The 18,406-nt window shown below is 36.3% G+C and overlaps 1 protein-coding gene across 7 annotated transcripts in view; it reads right to left on the bottom strand.

Moving 5' to 3' along the window:
* The window catches only part of HEATR5A (HEAT repeat containing 5A), a 97,830-nt gene that overhangs the window by 47,599 nt on the left and 31,825 nt on the right, over positions 1–18,406 (bottom strand). For all 7 annotated transcript variants that reach the window (XM_040257161.1, XM_040257165.1, XM_040257168.1 and 4 more), the window contains 7 exons: positions 17,265–17,515; positions 16,168–16,279; positions 11,572–11,724; positions 10,483–10,582; positions 4,807–4,916; positions 2,168–2,331; positions 1,784–1,959 (listed from right to left, as the gene is read on the bottom strand). In XM_040257161.1, coding sequence (XP_040113095.1) covers positions 1,784–1,959; positions 2,168–2,331; positions 4,807–4,916; positions 10,483–10,582; positions 11,572–11,724; positions 16,168–16,279; positions 17,265–17,515 — 1,066 coding nt within the window. The remainder of the gene's footprint in view (positions 1–1,783; positions 1,960–2,167; positions 2,332–4,806; positions 4,917–10,482; positions 10,583–11,571; positions 11,725–16,167; positions 16,280–17,264; positions 17,516–18,406) is intronic.

Genomic DNA, 18,406 nt, shown 5'->3' with positions numbered 1-18,406 from the left:
GATAACAGGAAACTAGAAACTCAACTGTGCTACCTGTTTCTCTGTGGTGCTCTAAGGGCATCCACTGGAGATTGCTAATAGTTGCTAAATGTAGGATCCTGCCAGACCGCTTCCTTTAAAACTCTCCAAACTACCACCTACTATTTTTATTCAGTTAAGACTTCAAAGAGAATATGCTTTCTTTACTAGGTTACAACATTTTCATTAAGACAAACAAAACCTCTCCTCCCCTGAATATTCATTCTATATGTTATTTTTATCCAGGTGGGATAAAAAGAAATGTGGCACATTTTAAAGTTCATTAAACTGTAAAAAACAGAAATAAGAAACCATTTCCTTGAAACTGTAACTGGGCAATAAATCTGGGTAAAATCAAAAAGAAAATCACCTTCTCTAGGAGAGCAATAAAACTAACTTTTTAAAAGGAAAGCTTTTAAGAAGTATGCTTTTTCCCCCACTTTTTATCTGAGACTTATCAAAGAGTTTAACAGTCTTTCAAGAACATGCTTAATTTAAATCTTTTGCCCATAAGGCTGCAGTTATTGTGGTATTAATCCAAATTAAGTATTTGAAATTAATTATGCACTATATACTAATACAGTTACAGACTAGTTCAAATCTTCTCTCCATCAGTAATTCTTTAAAAATTCCAGACCACTGTGATTTTCCTCTCGTCTTTTAGTGCTATAGCATTCATTCATAATTTAGTCACATATTGTCTTAAGTATAACCATAACTTTATAGTTATAGTATACAGTGAACTATAGGTTACAAACTTCAAATCATCTTTTGAAATTAATCTCAAAATATGCATATACCATATGATACTGAGTAAGTACTATTATCAGTTAAAATACAACAACATGAAGTTACTAAAAATCAACATAAATGTTATTTGTTTTCTATCCACTGAAAGTAGACTATCAAAAAGCCTGTTTCAGAAATGTGTTGCTGACAAGACTCAAATATTCCTGCGATTCTTCATCAAAGAGACCAAAGTAAATCCCTTACCTAATTTGTATTCTCTGGAAGACATAAGTGATAAAATTATATAAAAGCTATGACTAGCATTGTTGCTGGCCTAGCATAAAAGAAACAAAGAGAATGAACATGAATGAATGAAGATAGTTAATATTCTGTAAATTGTTAACCAGCACAGCCTATGTGAGAGATTCAGTTTCCATCAGTATCTCAGATAAAAACAGAATTTCCTGGATACTAGACATGAGTAGTGGTTTTTGATCCCCAAGAAAGATATTACCGTTACCCTCAATGAGAAATCATTAGCAGTCTTTATAATTTTTAAAAACCGAAGTTCATTTCAAGTGAAGTGAATCCACCAAATTGAAGACTAATCTATTTTAATCTAATTTTTGAAATCCACTAAACTGAAGATATAGTATGAGATCTTGTCTATTCAGACAACCAGTGTTTCCCTTTGCAACACTGGCTCATAAATCACTGTTTTTGTGTCACCGAGTTTTATATTCGTATTTTCAGCTAGATGAGAAGTTAATGCGGGAAAAGCACTGCACCCACGACAGTGCCTAGCAGTTTTCAGTTTAATCTAATCACTGACTTCATTACTTCTTATTAAATATTTAGCCAACTGAATAATTTAACAAGAGCCTTTCATCTCACCTTCATCTGTCATCTGTAAGAAGTCTTTTATATTAATGAGAACTCTGACAACCTCCTTTTCACCAGTCTATTACGCATTCACTGAACAAATTACCAAACCTGAAACACATTTCAGTTGAGCGAACTTCTGAAGATGGTTTACCTTTGAGCTTCTCCCACATGAGTGCATACAACTCCAAACAGCTTGACTGCAGAGCTAGTAACTGACAGCATTGGAGGTAAGGGCTTAGGCACCGAATCTCCCTCTACATCTTTCTCGTAAATAGAGTAAGGGTCATACTCGAGACTTCCACAAGCAATACCACTACCAAGCAGGAGCTAAAAGAAAAAAAAATTGCATATAAGATTTTAAAACAACTATTCAGGTCCTTCCTTGTGGTCCCAGTGGTTGGCACTCTGTGCCCTGGTTGGGTAAGCAGGATCCCACTTGCCGTGCAGTGCGGCCAATTTAAAAAACAACAAGAAACAAATTAAACCACTGTTCATAGGTTGAATCAATCCAAGAGTTACTGAAAAATGACCATACCTGTTCTTCAATAAATCTATGGTCAGTCTCTTGTAGCAAAGGACTTAATATTAGAAGATCATCTTGATGACAGAGGGGTGGGAGTAAAAATGAGGATGCTGCCACCTGTACATCAGGGGCAGTCAGGTCAGCAGCCAGCTCTCTGAGGATAGCACTGAGGTTTCCTGTTGAGTCACAGAAAAAGAGCAATTAGCAATTTGGCAATAGCAGTTAACAGGTCTGAGAAGGGGGTTTAAAGAGCCCAGGGTGAACGTTAATCTACATTATCAGCTAACTTTAATCTATCATAGCCTCTTTAATTTGTTCTCCTCCCTGAGAAATGTCCTACCGATGACAAGCTCAACTATGTGTTGCTGACCACAGGATAAGAACAAACATCTCGAAGTATGTGTGTATGTATATTTTATACACTAAATAAATACTACTACCATCATTTTAAATAAAATGACATGGAGCATAAAAACAGAAAGAAAAGAGTAACAAAGGCAGACAAAGCAGGCATAATATTAGTAGTATGGCACCCTAACTCCCCACCACCCCAGCAAATGACTGTCACTCATCCTAACCAGCTACATTAATCTCGGTTCACCTATACTCTCAATTGACTATCTCATCACCCTCCATACTATTTTGGAGCAATCCCTGGAAAGCATATCACTTGCATCTATAAATATTTCACTGTGTATCACTAGAGTTAAGGATGTTTCAAACAATTTCACTATCATAATTTGATGTTTTAGTAATTACTAAACAGAGACTTCTCTGTTGACAATCCTCCCTTGAAGAAGATATAAGACACAAGACACACACATGTTAACTAAAAAATGAAGGTAGGAAATACTAAGTTTCATAGAGGATGAAAAAAGAGTATAGCTATGTTTAGAGAAAGGAGGATTATACACAGGAATTGGAGACAGTGGACAGGGATCAATAAAAGCTTAATGAAGCAAGTAAAAGTCTGTTAGTTTAGTTACCAGTATGTGATACTCAAGAAAATAATTCTATTGGTGGCATAACATGCAAGCTACGTTTGGTACTACAGCTAAATGTGAAAACAGTGGTATATCTCCATTTCTCATTTAAAGGAACTGCTGGCCCCCTAACTGTCCCTGAACAAAGTACTTAAAGATGATACAGTTTTAAAATGCAAATATGCTTCTCTTGTAGAAATACACCACTTTCTGATGCTAATGAGAAGCAATTTTCAGTGTGGAGAAAATTAAAATACTTGAATGCAAATCCATAACGAAACTAAGATAGAAAATAAATATTAGGAACCCAAGTTTTGTTCCATAAACTTAAGAAAATTAAGCAACTATTGTGACAAAATTCTGTTTTTGTTAGACAACCATGATGAAAAGTTATATAAATTCTTTTTTTTTTCCAGCCATGCCAAGTGGTTTGTGGGATCTCAGTTCCCTGACCAGGGACAGAAACCGGGCCGCAGAGAAAGCCTGAAATCCTAATTAGTAGGATTTCAGGGAACTCCCCAAAAGAAACAGATTTGAAGTAATGATTAACTTAATTTGGTTAGTTGAAAATTAAAAAAAAAAAAGATGCTCACATTAGAGACCATTTTCAACTTTCACGTCTTAAAACAAACATCTTAAATTATTCAGTAGTAGTGGCAATACATTTTCTTAAAACTGTATTTGAAATTTACAAGAAAGGATACAGAACTAATTGCAAAATAAGGGCAAGCTTTTTTTTTTTTTTTTTTTTACCAAATGCAGTATTCAAGTATTCTGAAGTCATCTTGAGCCTAATAAAAGCAAAACCTACATTATAAACTTTATAACATAAATTATACCTTGGTATACCACTCAAGATTAAAGTGCTATCTAGACAGAGTTAAGAATGGAATAATGGAAAGCAATGTGTAAAATAGATATGCACTCTAGAAGAAAAACAGGGAATGGTCAAATTTCTAATTGACTTGCATTATATATTCTGTAGAAAACCCTGGAGTAGAATCAAGACTAATCTTTGTGACTCATTTTCTCTTACACATTGAACCTAGGGACATTTTTCTCAAAAGAAAGATAGCAAGACATGAAACAGTTTTCTTTTTTAATGTATTTTATTTACTATAAATTGATTGATGATTTAGAATCATGGTGCTGGAGAAGACCTTTGAGAGTCCGCTGCACTGCAAGGAGATCAAACCAATCAATCCTAAAGGAAATCAACCCTGAATATTCAATGGAAGAACTGATGGTGAAGCTCCAATACTTTGGTGACCTGATGCAAAGATGCAAAGAGCTGACTCACTGGAAAAGACCCTGATGCTGGCAAAGACTGAAGGCAAAAGGAGAAGGGGGCAGTAGAGGATGAGATGGTTTGATAGCATCACTGACTCAATGAACATGAACTTGAGCAAACTTTGAGAGACAGTGAAGGACAGGGAAGCCTGGTGTGCTGCAATCCATGGGGTCACAAAGAGTCAGACACAACTGAACAACAACAGTTGTTAGCAACTGAACAACAACAGTGTTTACTATTAAATGGTAAGCATATGGGTTAAGACTGAACTGCCAAAACCTCCTGAACACAAAGCACGAAGTAACTGCCATATGATCCATTTGTTCAGGCACTGTATTAACCACAAATAGTAAAACATTCAGGTGTGAGGCACTTACCTTCATAGGTTTCAGGAGATAATAAAATCAACAATTCATAAAGCCTTTGTCTATAAACTACTGATGGTGTTTTCAAAGGACTTCCATAGGTTTTTAGTATTGAAGAGAGCCTTAAAGTAAAAGAAAAAGCATATGTGAAGTGTATAAGTTATATAACAATGTATAAATATTCAACATATTGACACATAAAGATAAAATATGTATTATATATGTGATCATTAATGCTTTTATTTACTAAAATTATTTAAAAAAATTTTTACAGTGGACCATTTTAAAAGTCTTTATTGAATCTGTTACAATACTGTTTCTGTTTTCTTTTTTTTTCTTTTTTTAAAATATAAACTTATTTATTTTAATTGGAGGTTAATTATTTTACAATATTGTATTGGTTTTGCCATATGTCAACTGTGGCTGCAAGGCATGTGGGATTTTAGCTCCCCAAACAAGGATCAAACCCACACCCCCAGCACTGGAATGTGAGCTCTTAGGCAGTGAACCACCTGGGAAGTCCCTATTTATTATTTTTTATGTGTGACTTGAAGTTAAAAGAGGAATTACAAGTGTCAGATATGAAAACCATTTAGCTATTTTTTCTATCATACCTCATAAAACTATATATATCTAAGGTTGTTACTATTTTGTCTATTAGCTGAAACTCTTACTAAACCCCCACATTTACAACATTCCATTTGTGAAAACTAAACTGTTATGCAGAAAAGGAACAGGCCAAAGAAACAGGAGGCACAAAGATCTAGGAAAAAAATCCAAGTGTTAGAAAACGTCATCTGGAATGCACTCACCAAATAACAATAATCATCAAAATACACAGAATCATAAAACAAATTCACTTTTGAGAAAGCAAAAGCGGAGCCAATGTTTCCCCAAAAGCTCCAGTCACAAAAGCTCTTATCACCTCTCTTTCATTCACTTCCATGTACTCTTTTAAATCTTCTATTCATTCTCACCACTGGTATTAACATCATTTTATTGATGTTCACTCGTTTAATATTTATTAAAGGATTACTACACTTTGCCTTGTGATCAAATGGAGTGAAGCTTTCATCTCCTGTAGCAATACAAAAATTCAATGGAATTACTTTTGCTGTGCCACTGGAATAAATTTACTATGCTGTTATGGCATGTGGTTTCCAGGTATTCTAAGAAATCCTGGTAATGCTTATTCATGTTTGCTAGAAAAATACTGCATGCTGTTTCTTGTTTCTAAAAGAAAAAAAGTATTATATATATAATTTTTTCTTTTTTTGAGAGAGAGACTATGCTTGACAGTCTCCTTTTTTAATAAAAAGCATTTATTTATTTACTGGCTGTGCAGGGTCCTCGCTGCTGCTTGGGCTTTTCTCTAGCTGCAGGACGTGCGCTTCTCCCTGTGGTGGCTTCTCTTGTTGCAAAGCACGGGCTCTAAGGTGTGTGGGATTCAGCACTTTTAGTTGCCAAGCTCTAGGGCACAGGCTCAATAATTGTGGCACATGGGCTTAGTAACTCTGCAGCACGTGGGAATCTTCCCAAATGAGGGAGGGAACCCGAGTCCCCTGCATTGGCAGGGAGACTCTTTTATCACTGAGCCATGAGGAAAGTGCAAATAATTATTTTTGACTTGTCATTTTATTGAGAAAAAAAAAAAGTTGGTTCTATTTATTATCTCTCACCTTAATAAACAACATTTATAAAACTAGGGGAGAATTTTTTAGTTATGGAAGTTAAAAACAAATCCCCTGTATTTTTGTATTCCTCTAAAACAAGATGGGGGGATTATGGCTGATTACATGAAAAATATTTAAATTGTATTGGCAATATGTTAAGATATTACAATTCTTAAAAATTCTGCAACATTCAGTTGGTTTAAATACAACAGAATTTAGTTCAGAGGGTTGTGTGCATGTGTGTCCATTTAAAGAAAATAAGATGAATACATAAAAGAACTTATTCCTAAGGGTTTCTGCTACTATAAGTAGGGCAGATGAGAATCTCTAAAGGGCCTTCTTCTATAAATACACTTTAGATTTTGGATAAAAGATAATGTGCATTGCTAGACTTGAAGAAAGACTTTTCCAAGGTCAAGCCCACACTAGCCCCCAAAATAAATGATCATAAAATGCTTGAAATAAAAAATGAGCTAAAATCAGAGTGGGAACACCAACACAAGAACCTGCAATTGAGCTGTGCCCATGCACTGTAGGGTTGCTAAATGAGATCTCTTAAAGATAGTTTATCACACAGAAATCCGAAAGAAAGGCAATGCCAAAGAATGCTCAAACTACAGCACAACTGCACTCATCTCACAGGCTTGTCAAGCAATGCTCAAAATTCTCCAAGCGAGGCTTCAGCAGTAAGTGAACTTTGAACTTCCAGATGTTCAAGCTGGTTTTACAAAAGGCAGAGGAACCAAAGATCAAATTACCAATATCCGCTGGATCATCAATAAAGCAAGGAAGTTCCAGGAAAACATGTATTTCTGCTTTATTGACTATGCCAAAGCCTTTGACTGTGTGGATCACAAGAAACTGGAAAATTCTGAAAGAGATGGGAATACCAGACCACCTGACCTGCCTCTTGAGAAACCTGTATGCAGGTCAGGAAGTAACAGTTACAACCGGACATGGAATAACAGACTGGTTCCAAATAGGAAAAGGAGTACGTCAAGGCTGTATATTGTCACCCTGCTTATTTAACTTAAATGCAGAGTACATCATGAGAAACGCTGGGCTAGAAGAACAAGCTGGAATCAAGATTGCTGGGAGAAATATCAATAACCTCAGATAAGCAAATGACACCACCCTTATGGAAGAAAGTGAAGAGGAACTCAAAAGCCTCTTGATGAAAGTGAAAGAGGAGAGTGAAAAAGTTGGCTTAAAGCTCAACATTCAGAAAACGAAGATCATGGCATCCGGTCCCATCACTTCATGGGAATTAGATGGGAAAACAGTGGAAACAATGTCAGACTTTATTTTGGGGGGCTCCAAAAATCACTGCAGATGGTAACTGCAGCCATGAAATTAAAAGACCCTTGCTCCTTGGAAGGAAAGTTATGACCAACCTAGATAGCATATTCAAAAGCAGAGACATTACTTTGCTGACTAAGGTCCGTCTAGTCAAGGCTGTGGTTTTTCCAGTGGTCATGTATGGATGTGAGAGTTGGACTGTGAAGAAAGCTGAGCGCCAAAGAATTGATGGTTTTGAACTGTGGTGTTGGAGAAGACTCTTAAGAGTCCCTTAGACTGCCAGGAGATCCAACCAGTCCATTCTAAGGGAGATCAGTCCTGGGTGTTCTTTGGAAGGACTGATGCTAAAGCTGAAACGCCAATATTTTGGTCACCTCATGCGAAGAGTTGACTCATTGGAAAAGATTCTGATGCTGGGAGGCGTTGGGGGCAGGAGGAGAAGGGGACAACAGAGGATGAGATGGCTGGATGGCATCACCAACTCAATGGACATGAGTTTGGGTGAACTCCGGGAGTTGGTGGTGGACAGGGAGGCCTGGTGTGCTGCAATTCATGGGGTCGCAAAGAGTCGGATGCAACTGAACAACTGAATTGAACTGATGCCTAAAGATGAAAAAGGCCAAAAAGTTTGCCCTAACAGACACTAAAATTTATTATTATTATAAAGACAATGTAGTATGGGCACTGAAATGGGCAAACCCATCAATAGAATATAGTAAGAAAATACAGAAACAGACTGTGCTCTGGAAGCATGGATTTATTTAGTAAAGTATGGGACAATGTGTTATCCATATTAAAAAAGAATGAAATTGGAACCCTATGTCATTGCAAACACAAAAATAAATTCCAGATTGATTAAACACAAATGTGAAATCAAAAACCTTAAACATTTTAGAGAGGGAAAATAAAAAGTATGTTTATTAACCATGCAGGAATAATTTATAAATCAAAAGGTAGGAAGTACTAACTAAGAAGTAACAGACTGATAAATCTGACATTTAAATTAGAATGTCTGTGGGGCCCAGGTTTGATCCCTGGTCAGGGAACTTAAGATTCCATAAGACATGTGGTGCAGCCAAGAAAAAAAAAGAATGTCTGTTAATCAAATCATTTTACCTAACAATAGGTAAATATATGCATGATAGGGATTTCATAGAAATAGTGAGGAACAATAAACATATAGTATGACACTTAAAGCTTCAGGAACCAGATACATATAACATTATAAAAAGATACCAATTTACACCTATTGGATTAAACAAGAGTTGATATCTGAGTAAGTGTTGGTGAACAAATAGATTGATGGTTACTCCCATTTACTATGGATATACATATGAAAAAATTTTGGAAAATAGTTTGGTTATTTCACTGAACAGGAAGGTAAGTTGCTATATATTCAATTAAATATTAAACAGCAACCAACAAGAACATACTTGCATGTAGAGGAAGTTTAGAAATATCATGTTGAGTGAAACAAGTTAAGCCTCAGAAACAATATGATCCCATCTCCCTGATCAAAACCAAGCAAAACTAAAGAAGGAACTGTTTAGGGAAACATGTACATGTGATACACTTTTGAAAAATGCAAGAAAATGACAGCTCTAAAATTCAGGATAGTGATTACCTCTAAAGGTAGGGCAGAAAGAATGGTATTAAAGAGGAGCACACAGATAAACTTCAAAAGTTATCAGTGTTCTAGTCCAGGGATAGCTAATTTGGGCTCACTTCCCCTTATTATTAATAAAGTTTTCTGGAACACAGCTGCATTCATTCATTCACAGATGAGCTATGATTGCTCTTAAGCTACAACAACAGAACTAAGCAAGCACAACTGAGACTGTCTGAACTGAAAAGCCTACAATATTTACTCTCTAGTCTGTTACCGCAAACATTCATTAACCTCTGTGCCAGTTGAACTGAACTCACAGGGGTTCACTTTACTGTTATGCTTCATAAGCCATAATCTGAACTGTATTTTTCTTATTTTAGAATTTTCTTCAGCGTTTTACTTTAAAATAATTATAGTTTCATAGGAAGTTGCAGACGCTCCCTGGTGGTCTAGTGGTTAGGATTCGGCGCTCTCTCTCATAGGAAGTTGCACAAGTATTTTTCCATATACATAAAATGTTGTATTATTAAACACTTTTTGGAAAATCTTTCCCTAACCTGTACATTTCATTAATTGGGAAATTATTAGTGACCATGACATAAATTATATTTAAAAAAAATAAATCAAACATGAAAAATATGAACAACAAAAAACTGAAACTGTTTAACAAGCATCTGGTTCTTAAGAACACAGAACAGCACTAACAAACCAATAAAACGCATACCTGAAAAGGTTAACAGGCTTAATATATACTTTCTTGGTTAAATCTGACTGTATGGAAGATACATTATCCACCAAGTAACTTTCCTTCCCTTTTAATATGTATTTTTCAAGATCCTACCCTAAAAAAAAAAAAATCATGTAACTAAGGAAGATACATTATCTACCAAGTAACTTTCCTTCCCTTTTAATATGTATTTTTCAAGATCCTACCCTAAAAAAAAAAAAAATCATGTAACTAAATGTTTGCCTTCCTCTACAAATGGAAAATCATTCACCAACTACAGAAACTTGGCCTCATTAATGTACTTCACAAAATATTACATAACCAGCGGGTAAATGATTGCTATTAAAACTCTGTATCAAATCTAAACAGCAGATCCTTACTGAGTTAGCAAATCCACAGCGCAAGGAAGTGGTGGAAGAAGATGCTGCATTACTTCCTCAGTAAGGAGATCACCACAGTGGGCGACAAAGCTCTTGATAGCTGAAAAACAGAACAGACCCTGACTTAGCAGAATGTAACGAAGCATGAAAGAAAGCATTCAATTTTGGTACAGCAGTCACATTTTTTTAAGAATAAAGAAATGTGTGAAAACCAAAAAAATTCTTGAAACTCTAGTAAAAAAAAGCAACCTAGTGGCTTCTACTTTTAGTGAAACTGAAAAAAAAAAATAGTGAAACTGAAAAAAAAAAAAAAAACAAATCAAACTTCCTAGAATTACTAAAGGAGACGGAAAACCAAATCAACAAAATGTTGCTTTCTTGGGGTTTTACTCAGCCCTTAAACTCAAAGTAGACCTTCAAGTCTACCAATTCTACACTAGTTCTGAGGAACCTGGTTGAATTTAAGTCGGCATGTTAGGTTTTACAGATGTTACCTGAAACATACAAGTTTTCATAAGGAGTTATCATATATATAGAAAAAAATGAATATTTAAAATTTAGACTCAGATTCAAGGAAGCATTGATTTTGGTTTTGTTTATTCATGTCATTTTTACTCTTAAAAAAGATATTTTTTAAGAAAATGTGCTTCAGAAAAAAGTCTGTGCTTCCATGTCTTTTCCTTACCTCAAATTTTCAGTGTGGATACTATTTTCAATGGTCTGTGTGTTGTAGAAGGGTACAACGTTCACATATATAAAAAGCTAAATAGAAACCATACTTTGTCGATATTAAATAACTTCAACCCTAGTTTTTCTGAAAAGGGAAATGAATGCCCACTTAACACAAAGCAATCTTGACATTTCTCAGGTAGATCATATTATAATAAAATATCCCAGAGAGAAGAATGCTTAAATTTGTTTTTTTTACATCATACTTCTGTTATAATAATTGCCAACAAATCAATTACTTCAATAACAAAAATCACCAGAAGCAGATTCTCCCCCTCCAGTTAAAACATACAAGTATATGTGAAGTTAAAAGATGGAAAAAGCCAGAGGAAAGGGAGAGAAAGACTAAACTCAACCTACCACAGAGAGCACCAGCGCGTCCTTCCAAGGTAACCTGCCATGTGAAGGAGTCTCCTCGGCTCTTTTCTGTTTCTAGGTCTTTAGGAGACACTGGGAAGACACACCTCCACAAGAGCAGTACTCGAGCAAGGTGATGACTGACAAATGCAGGACCTGCAATTTATTCAACTTGTCACTTGTACAAGAACCCAAAGTGGTCGCTCTTTAAAACCCTTCCCTTTTAAAAGAAAATTATTTGAATCCACTACTGCTGGACTACTTCGTCCCTCTAGTTCCAACAAACGTACTATTGGATCACTGACCATCTGAAGGCACTGGGAGGAAAACCAAGGAACTGACAGCAAAGTCTGGGCTCTGGGGTCTGCTCTTCTACTACTCCTGTGACCTCTTTACGCCTCAGAATTTCTTTGAACTGTAAAATGAAGCTAGAACAACCTGCACTGTTTATCTCCAAAGATTTGTCCAGAGCCAAACAACAGATGCACTTTAAATTAAGCCTGAAAAACTAATGCACCTGCATAAATGCAAAGTACTACTGTTCTGGTAACAAATAACACTGTATCCTGAGAGTAATTCTTTTAAAAAATTTATTTATTTATTTGGCTGCGTTAGGTCTTAGTTGTAGCACGTGGGATCCTGATCCCTGACGAAGGATCGATCCCAGGGCCACCTGCACTAGGAGCTCAGGGTCTTAACCACTAGATCATCAGGCAACTACCCTAATTCTAACTTTTGATAGCAGCTTGCTCCAGGTCAAAAATCAGACATTAAATCCAAAGGCAAATTTTTTTTTTTTAAGATTTCAGAGCAACATTTATAAACTGAATACAGCAAAATAAGCCATATTCACTCCTTGCTTATTACTTTCTTTGATGAAGTAGTACTAAAAACATCCTAGGACTGTGATAAAATGAGGAAACTGGAGTAAGGCAATTAGGAATAGGTGACTTTAAAGGTTTCTGTGACTGTGCACAGGCACAGTCACATACAGTGGACTGTGGGAATAGAGAAAATTCTGAATGCAAAATTTAGTCAGACACCAAAAAACAAAGCAGGTATGCTGTCACTGGGAATATCCACAGTTAACAAAAAGTTTCATAGTATCTGCCCTTAAGATATCTCACACTCAACAGTGAAGAAAGTAGCATCACTTTTCAGAGAGGTATGAGGATAATTTATTTCAAAAGTGTATGTAAAGTAAGTTAACAAATGTGAGTTTATAGTAATTACAAAGTTAAATAAGAGTAAGTTTATTCACACCAAGAATAACACTGGATCAAACAAAAACCAAACACACATGTAGATGTCTGCAATTGAATCAAAGGTACTAATATGGCATCAGAGAAACTGAAAAGTGTAGCACAAGGGGTTAAAAATGTTCACATTTGAGCAATAAAATTTAAATGTGGTCTACCTGAGTTTAGGTTGTTCAGAACAGTGACTATATTAAAAATGACAATGAAAACTATAAATGGAGAAGGAAATGCTGAAAATGCATGAGAGGTGTTAAAACTGCCAGGCAAAAATCAATAAAGCACTCAGTTCAGTCGCTCAGTCGTGTCTGACTCTCTGCGACCCCAAGAACCACAGCACGCCAGGCCTCCCTGTCCATCACCAACTCCCGGAGTCCACCAAAACCCATGTCCATTGAGTCGGTGATGCCATCAAACCATCTCATCCTCTGTCATCCCCTTCTCTTCCTGCCCCCAATCCCTCCCAGCATCAGGGTCTTTTCAAATCAGTCAGCTCTTCACATCAGGTGGCCAAAGTATTGGAGGTTCAGCTTCAAAATCAGTCCTACCAATGAACACCCAGGACTGATCTCCTTGCAGTCCAAGGGACTCTCAGGAGTCTTCTCCAACACCACAGTTCAAAAGCATCAATTCTTCGGCGCTCAGCTTTCTTCACAGTCCAACTCTCACATCCATACATGACCACTGGAAAAACCATAGCCTTGACTAGACGGACCTTTGTTGATGAAGTAATGTCTTTGCTTTTTAATGTGCTGTCTAGGTTGGTCATAACTTTCCTTCCAAGGACTAAGCGTCTTTTACGGACCTTTGTTGACAAAGCAATGTCTTTGCTTTTTAATATGCTGTCTAGGTTGGTCATAACTTTCCTTCCAAGGAGTAAGCGTCTTTTACATGGATGCAGTCACCGTCTGCAGTGATTCTGGAGCCCCTCAAAAAATAAAGTCAGCCACCATTTCCACTGTTTCCCCATCTATTTGCCTTGAAGTGATGGGACCAGATGCCATGATCTTAGTTTTCTGAATGTTGAGCTTTAAGCCAATTTTTTCACTCTCCTCTGTCACTTTCATCAAGAGGCTCTTTAGTTCCTCTTCACTTTCTTCCATAAGGGTGGTGTCATTTGCATATCTGAGGTTATTGATATTTCTCCCGGCAGTCTTGATTCCAGCTTGTGCTTCCTCCAACCCAGCGTTTCTCATGATGTACTCTGCATAGAAGTTAAATAAGCAGGGTGACAATATACAGATGGTCACCTAAATTCCACTCCACCAAATATAATCAGAGCTCCCTGGAGAAACAACTGGTTGTAAGCTGAAGCAGAAATTATGATGTAAAAGCTGAGACATCTTGTCATGTCAAAAATAAAGATGTTATCAAAACAACACTAGGTTCATGTTAAAAGGACATAGGGGACCTTCCCAGGTGGTACAGTGGATAAGAATCCACCTGCAACTTCAGGGGACATGGGTTCGGTCCCTGGTCGGGGAAGACTGCACGTGTCACGGAAGAAGTACTGTGCCTGTGCACCACAACTACTGAAGCCCGCATGCTCTAAGGCCTGTGACCCACAACTACTGAGCTCACGCGCTGCAACTGCCAAAGCCCATGCACCTAGAACCCGTGTTCTGCAGTTAGAGAAGCCGCCATGATGAGAAGCCCATGTACCACAACTAGAGAGTAGCCCCCACCTGCTGCAAGTAGAGAAAGCCCTCGCACAACAACAAAGACCCAGTGCAACCTAAAATTAAAAAAAAAAAAAGGACACAGGAACCAACTAGCAGGGGCTCCCAAAGACAATTTGAGGATCAAAGGAATAACGACTGCAATGGACCGAAACTCATAAATATATAACAATCTGTGAGTTTATAATGATACCTAAAAGCAAAATCTTACTCATCTTTGAAATTAGGACAGTAACACATTCTAAAAACAGATAATAAAGTGAAAGAATATTTTTTTAAAGTGAAATGTATTTTTTTAAAAAGCCCAAGAAAACAATTAAAAAACATTAATTTTTTTATCCTTTTGGTATGTTGAATACGAATATGCACAAAACAGGATGCCTTAATCCCTTATATAAAGGCTCTCTTGTAGTCTTCTTCCAATGGGATTACTCTGTTTTGAAAGCTTTTGTTCATTAAAACATTATACTTATTATGTAGTTTATTTTCTTTTTTAATTAACCAAGAATAGTCAATATAGCAGGCAGGAAACACCTAGACAAAAGTAAATAAAAGCTTGACCACATTATTCCCATCACATTGTGAAACCACTGTCTATGCCAGGGGCCAACAAGCACTTCTATTAAGGCCCAGAGAGTAAACAGTTTTGGCTTTGAAAGCCATACCATCTCTGCTGCAGTTACTCAGTTCTGCCACTGCAGGGCCTGAACATTAGAAACAATATGTAAACTAACGATGGTGGTTGTATTTAACAAAAAGTTTATTTATGCACACTGAAAACTGACTTTCATGTATTTCTCATGTATCACAAAACACTCTATTTTTGTTTTCAAACTGTGAAAAACATAAAAACCATTCTTAGCTAATGGGCTGTATGAAATAGGTGGCAAGCCAGATTTGGCCCATAGGCTGAACTCTGATGTAGTCCAGTAAGTCTTTTTAATCACCTCAAAAACATTACTTAAAGTGGCTCTTCATTTATGATTGCTTTTTTTAATTAAGCTCCTTTTAGATCAAATTACTTCAGAGGTGTCAAAATGGTTTGCTGGTCAAACCCATCAAGTTTTATATCCTAAAACTAAACCAAACAAGTATAAAAAGAAAATTAGAGTATAGCTTTAATAAAGTCATAAAACTCAGTTTTAAAGTTATTGGATGTAAATATAATAGTCATGCTCATAAAATAATTACTAATTTTTAAATAAATATAATTTAAACGTGCCCTATCCTCATCAATGTAATCACCTTATTAGTGTCACTGATTCTCAGAACAATTACAGAACTGGATTCATGGGCTATCATATGTTCTCTTGCCTATCTTTAAATTGTGGAAAAATTTTTTTCGTGAAGATAGATATGAATGATTTTTGGAAAAACCAGAGTTAAGTGTGAAAGCTGATCAAATTGGCTTATCCTAACTAAGGCTCATAAACTGGTCTTAAAGAGAATTTCAAATAAAGACATCTGAAAACATTCTGAGAATTAGATAAAATAAGTATATGGTTTCTTACGGTGACTGCTAGGAGAAAAATTTTTATATGAATATTTAAATTCTGGTATATATCCAACTTTAAGTTAGTCTTATAAAATCATACATTAGAATATTTATATTCAGAAAACACCATGTAGTTTGTAGTTTTATAAGCCCTCCACAAAACTGTTACCTAAGGTCATCAGCGCAGCAATCAACAGCCATCCGGCCTGTGTGCGCTGAGCTGAAAGGCGACTGTTCTGAGCAGCAGAACACAGCAAATCCTCTGCTAACGCCATAATAATCTATTGATGTATAGAAGAAAACGGTAAAAACAAGTATGTCAGTTTATAGGTAATGACAAATGATAGCAACTAATAATAACAATCTCTTGAAAAATTAATTCTTACACATAATGAAAGCACAAGGATAAAAGATAATCATTCACATACACTAAACCATAGGACAATGTCATAAAGGCAACGAAGAAAACGTCAGGTTCCCAGGATAAACACTGGTATATTAGACTGTACACAGCAACCCTGAAATTCTTTGTAGAGCTTACATGAAAACATTGTACAACTGTTCAAGCTGCCTAAAATTTAAATTGACTTTTACTTTAAAGAAAATTTGATTACAGGAAACTCACTTTAAAGTTCTGCACACTACTGAGGCTGATAATAGTCTTTCCAGAGGTAGTATACTATATAACCATAGTTAAAAGTATTCAATAATTTCACAATGAAGCAGTTTCACAATACAGTGGGATTAATTTAAAATATTACATTTTAAAAGTCTAAGAAATAGTGTTTTAAAACAAAAGAATGGAGAAATAGGATATTTCACATTTATGGATAATGTATGCTTATAGGACACATATGGGCTTCTCCGGTGGCTGAGATGGTAAAGAATCTGCCTGCAATGAGGGAGACCCAGGTTTGATCTCTTCGTCGGGAAGATACCCTGGAGAAGGGAATGGCAGAGCTGAATATATAACCCCCCCCCCAAAAGAAAAAAGCCTTCAGGGACAAAGTATCTTACTAACTGGAGGTATTTCTAACAAAAGGCACTAAAACCAACTCCTGTTTAAGTGTGGATATGATATTTTTAACCATCCCTTCATTTTTCACAGTTATTACATTAATGATACTTAATACTAGGTAGTAGCATAGCTGATAGCTCAGAAACCTGTCTTGAATGGTTCTTCCTGGGTGACACACAGGAAGACAATGATGGCTTTTAGGAAATGCTTGAAATGTCACTATCATACATGAAGAACGAAATTGTTACCTTGCCCTTTCCATGAGGAATTCCTAGAGGACAATGTTTCACTGCTCCAAGCAGAGCTGCCACAGCAAAACTAAAGCCAGTCACTGCTTCAGGTGAAGACTTAAGCACAGTAAGCCTTTCGAGGCACCGATCTAAGAGTGGTGTCAGGTAGGAAGGCAGTGCCACAGCAATGCAGTGCAGACACCATGCAGCTGCTAGTCGAACGGAAATGCTAGGATGAACGGTAACTGAAATGACATTGTCAAGGATGCCTGCAAGGATGGAATAAACAAACAATGACTCAGCTACAGAAATAAAGCTGTCATCAAAGAGCAAAAAGAGTAAGCGGCCACATGGGTTTAATATATATTATCTTTATCAAAAGCCAGTCAGAATTTTAAAAATTAAGTGATACATAATTATAATCTTTTGTACCTAAGAATTACTTCTACTAATATATCACATGAAAATTGGCTTAAATTAAGTCAGTAGGCAAAGGAAAGTTTTATTTCCTAAATAAGCCAATGTTCTGCTTACTTGATCTGAGATCATTAATGTGATACTAGAAATTAATAACAAAAACATGTTGAGAAGAAATGTCACATCTTAGGTCAGCTTCCTTTTAAGTCCTTTCTGGTATATTTATCTATGTAATTAGTATTCTCCCTACCCACCATATTGCTCTTACCTGAGAACAAAATGCTGAACAAAATCAAGGCTTCACTAGGTCCCAGAAGGCTACTAAACCACTATGAAGACAATGAAATGCAAATGCTACCACCAATAAGGAGAAAGTCTGTACTGCTACAATTCAACATATATCTTCATCATAACGTGTAAAAGTTCATGTCGACTGCTACCTAACCAATATATGCCCTACAATAAACTGCATACAAACCAAATATAATGTAAGCTCTAGGCAGCAGGAATTGTGTATCACAGTCCAAGGACAAAAGCCATTAAAGACGATTTTAATAGTAATTACATAACAGAAGCCTGTCACAAAAGGCCTCATGCTATATGATTCTATTTATATTAAATCTCGTCCAGAACAGACAAATCCAGAGACAGAAAATAGATTACTGGTTATCAGGGCTGAAGGAGAGGAAATGCAAAATGACTGCTAATGGGTCATTTAGGACTTCTTAGGGTGATGAAAACAT

Source organism: Oryx dammah, unplaced genomic scaffold, assembly GCF_014754425.2.
Source record: "Oryx dammah isolate SB20612 unplaced genomic scaffold, SCBI_Odam_1.1 HiC_scaffold_16, whole genome shotgun sequence".
Taxonomy (NCBI): Eukaryota; Metazoa; Chordata; class Mammalia; order Artiodactyla; family Bovidae; genus Oryx; species Oryx dammah.
This window is presented reverse-complemented; position numbering and strand designations above follow the sequence as displayed.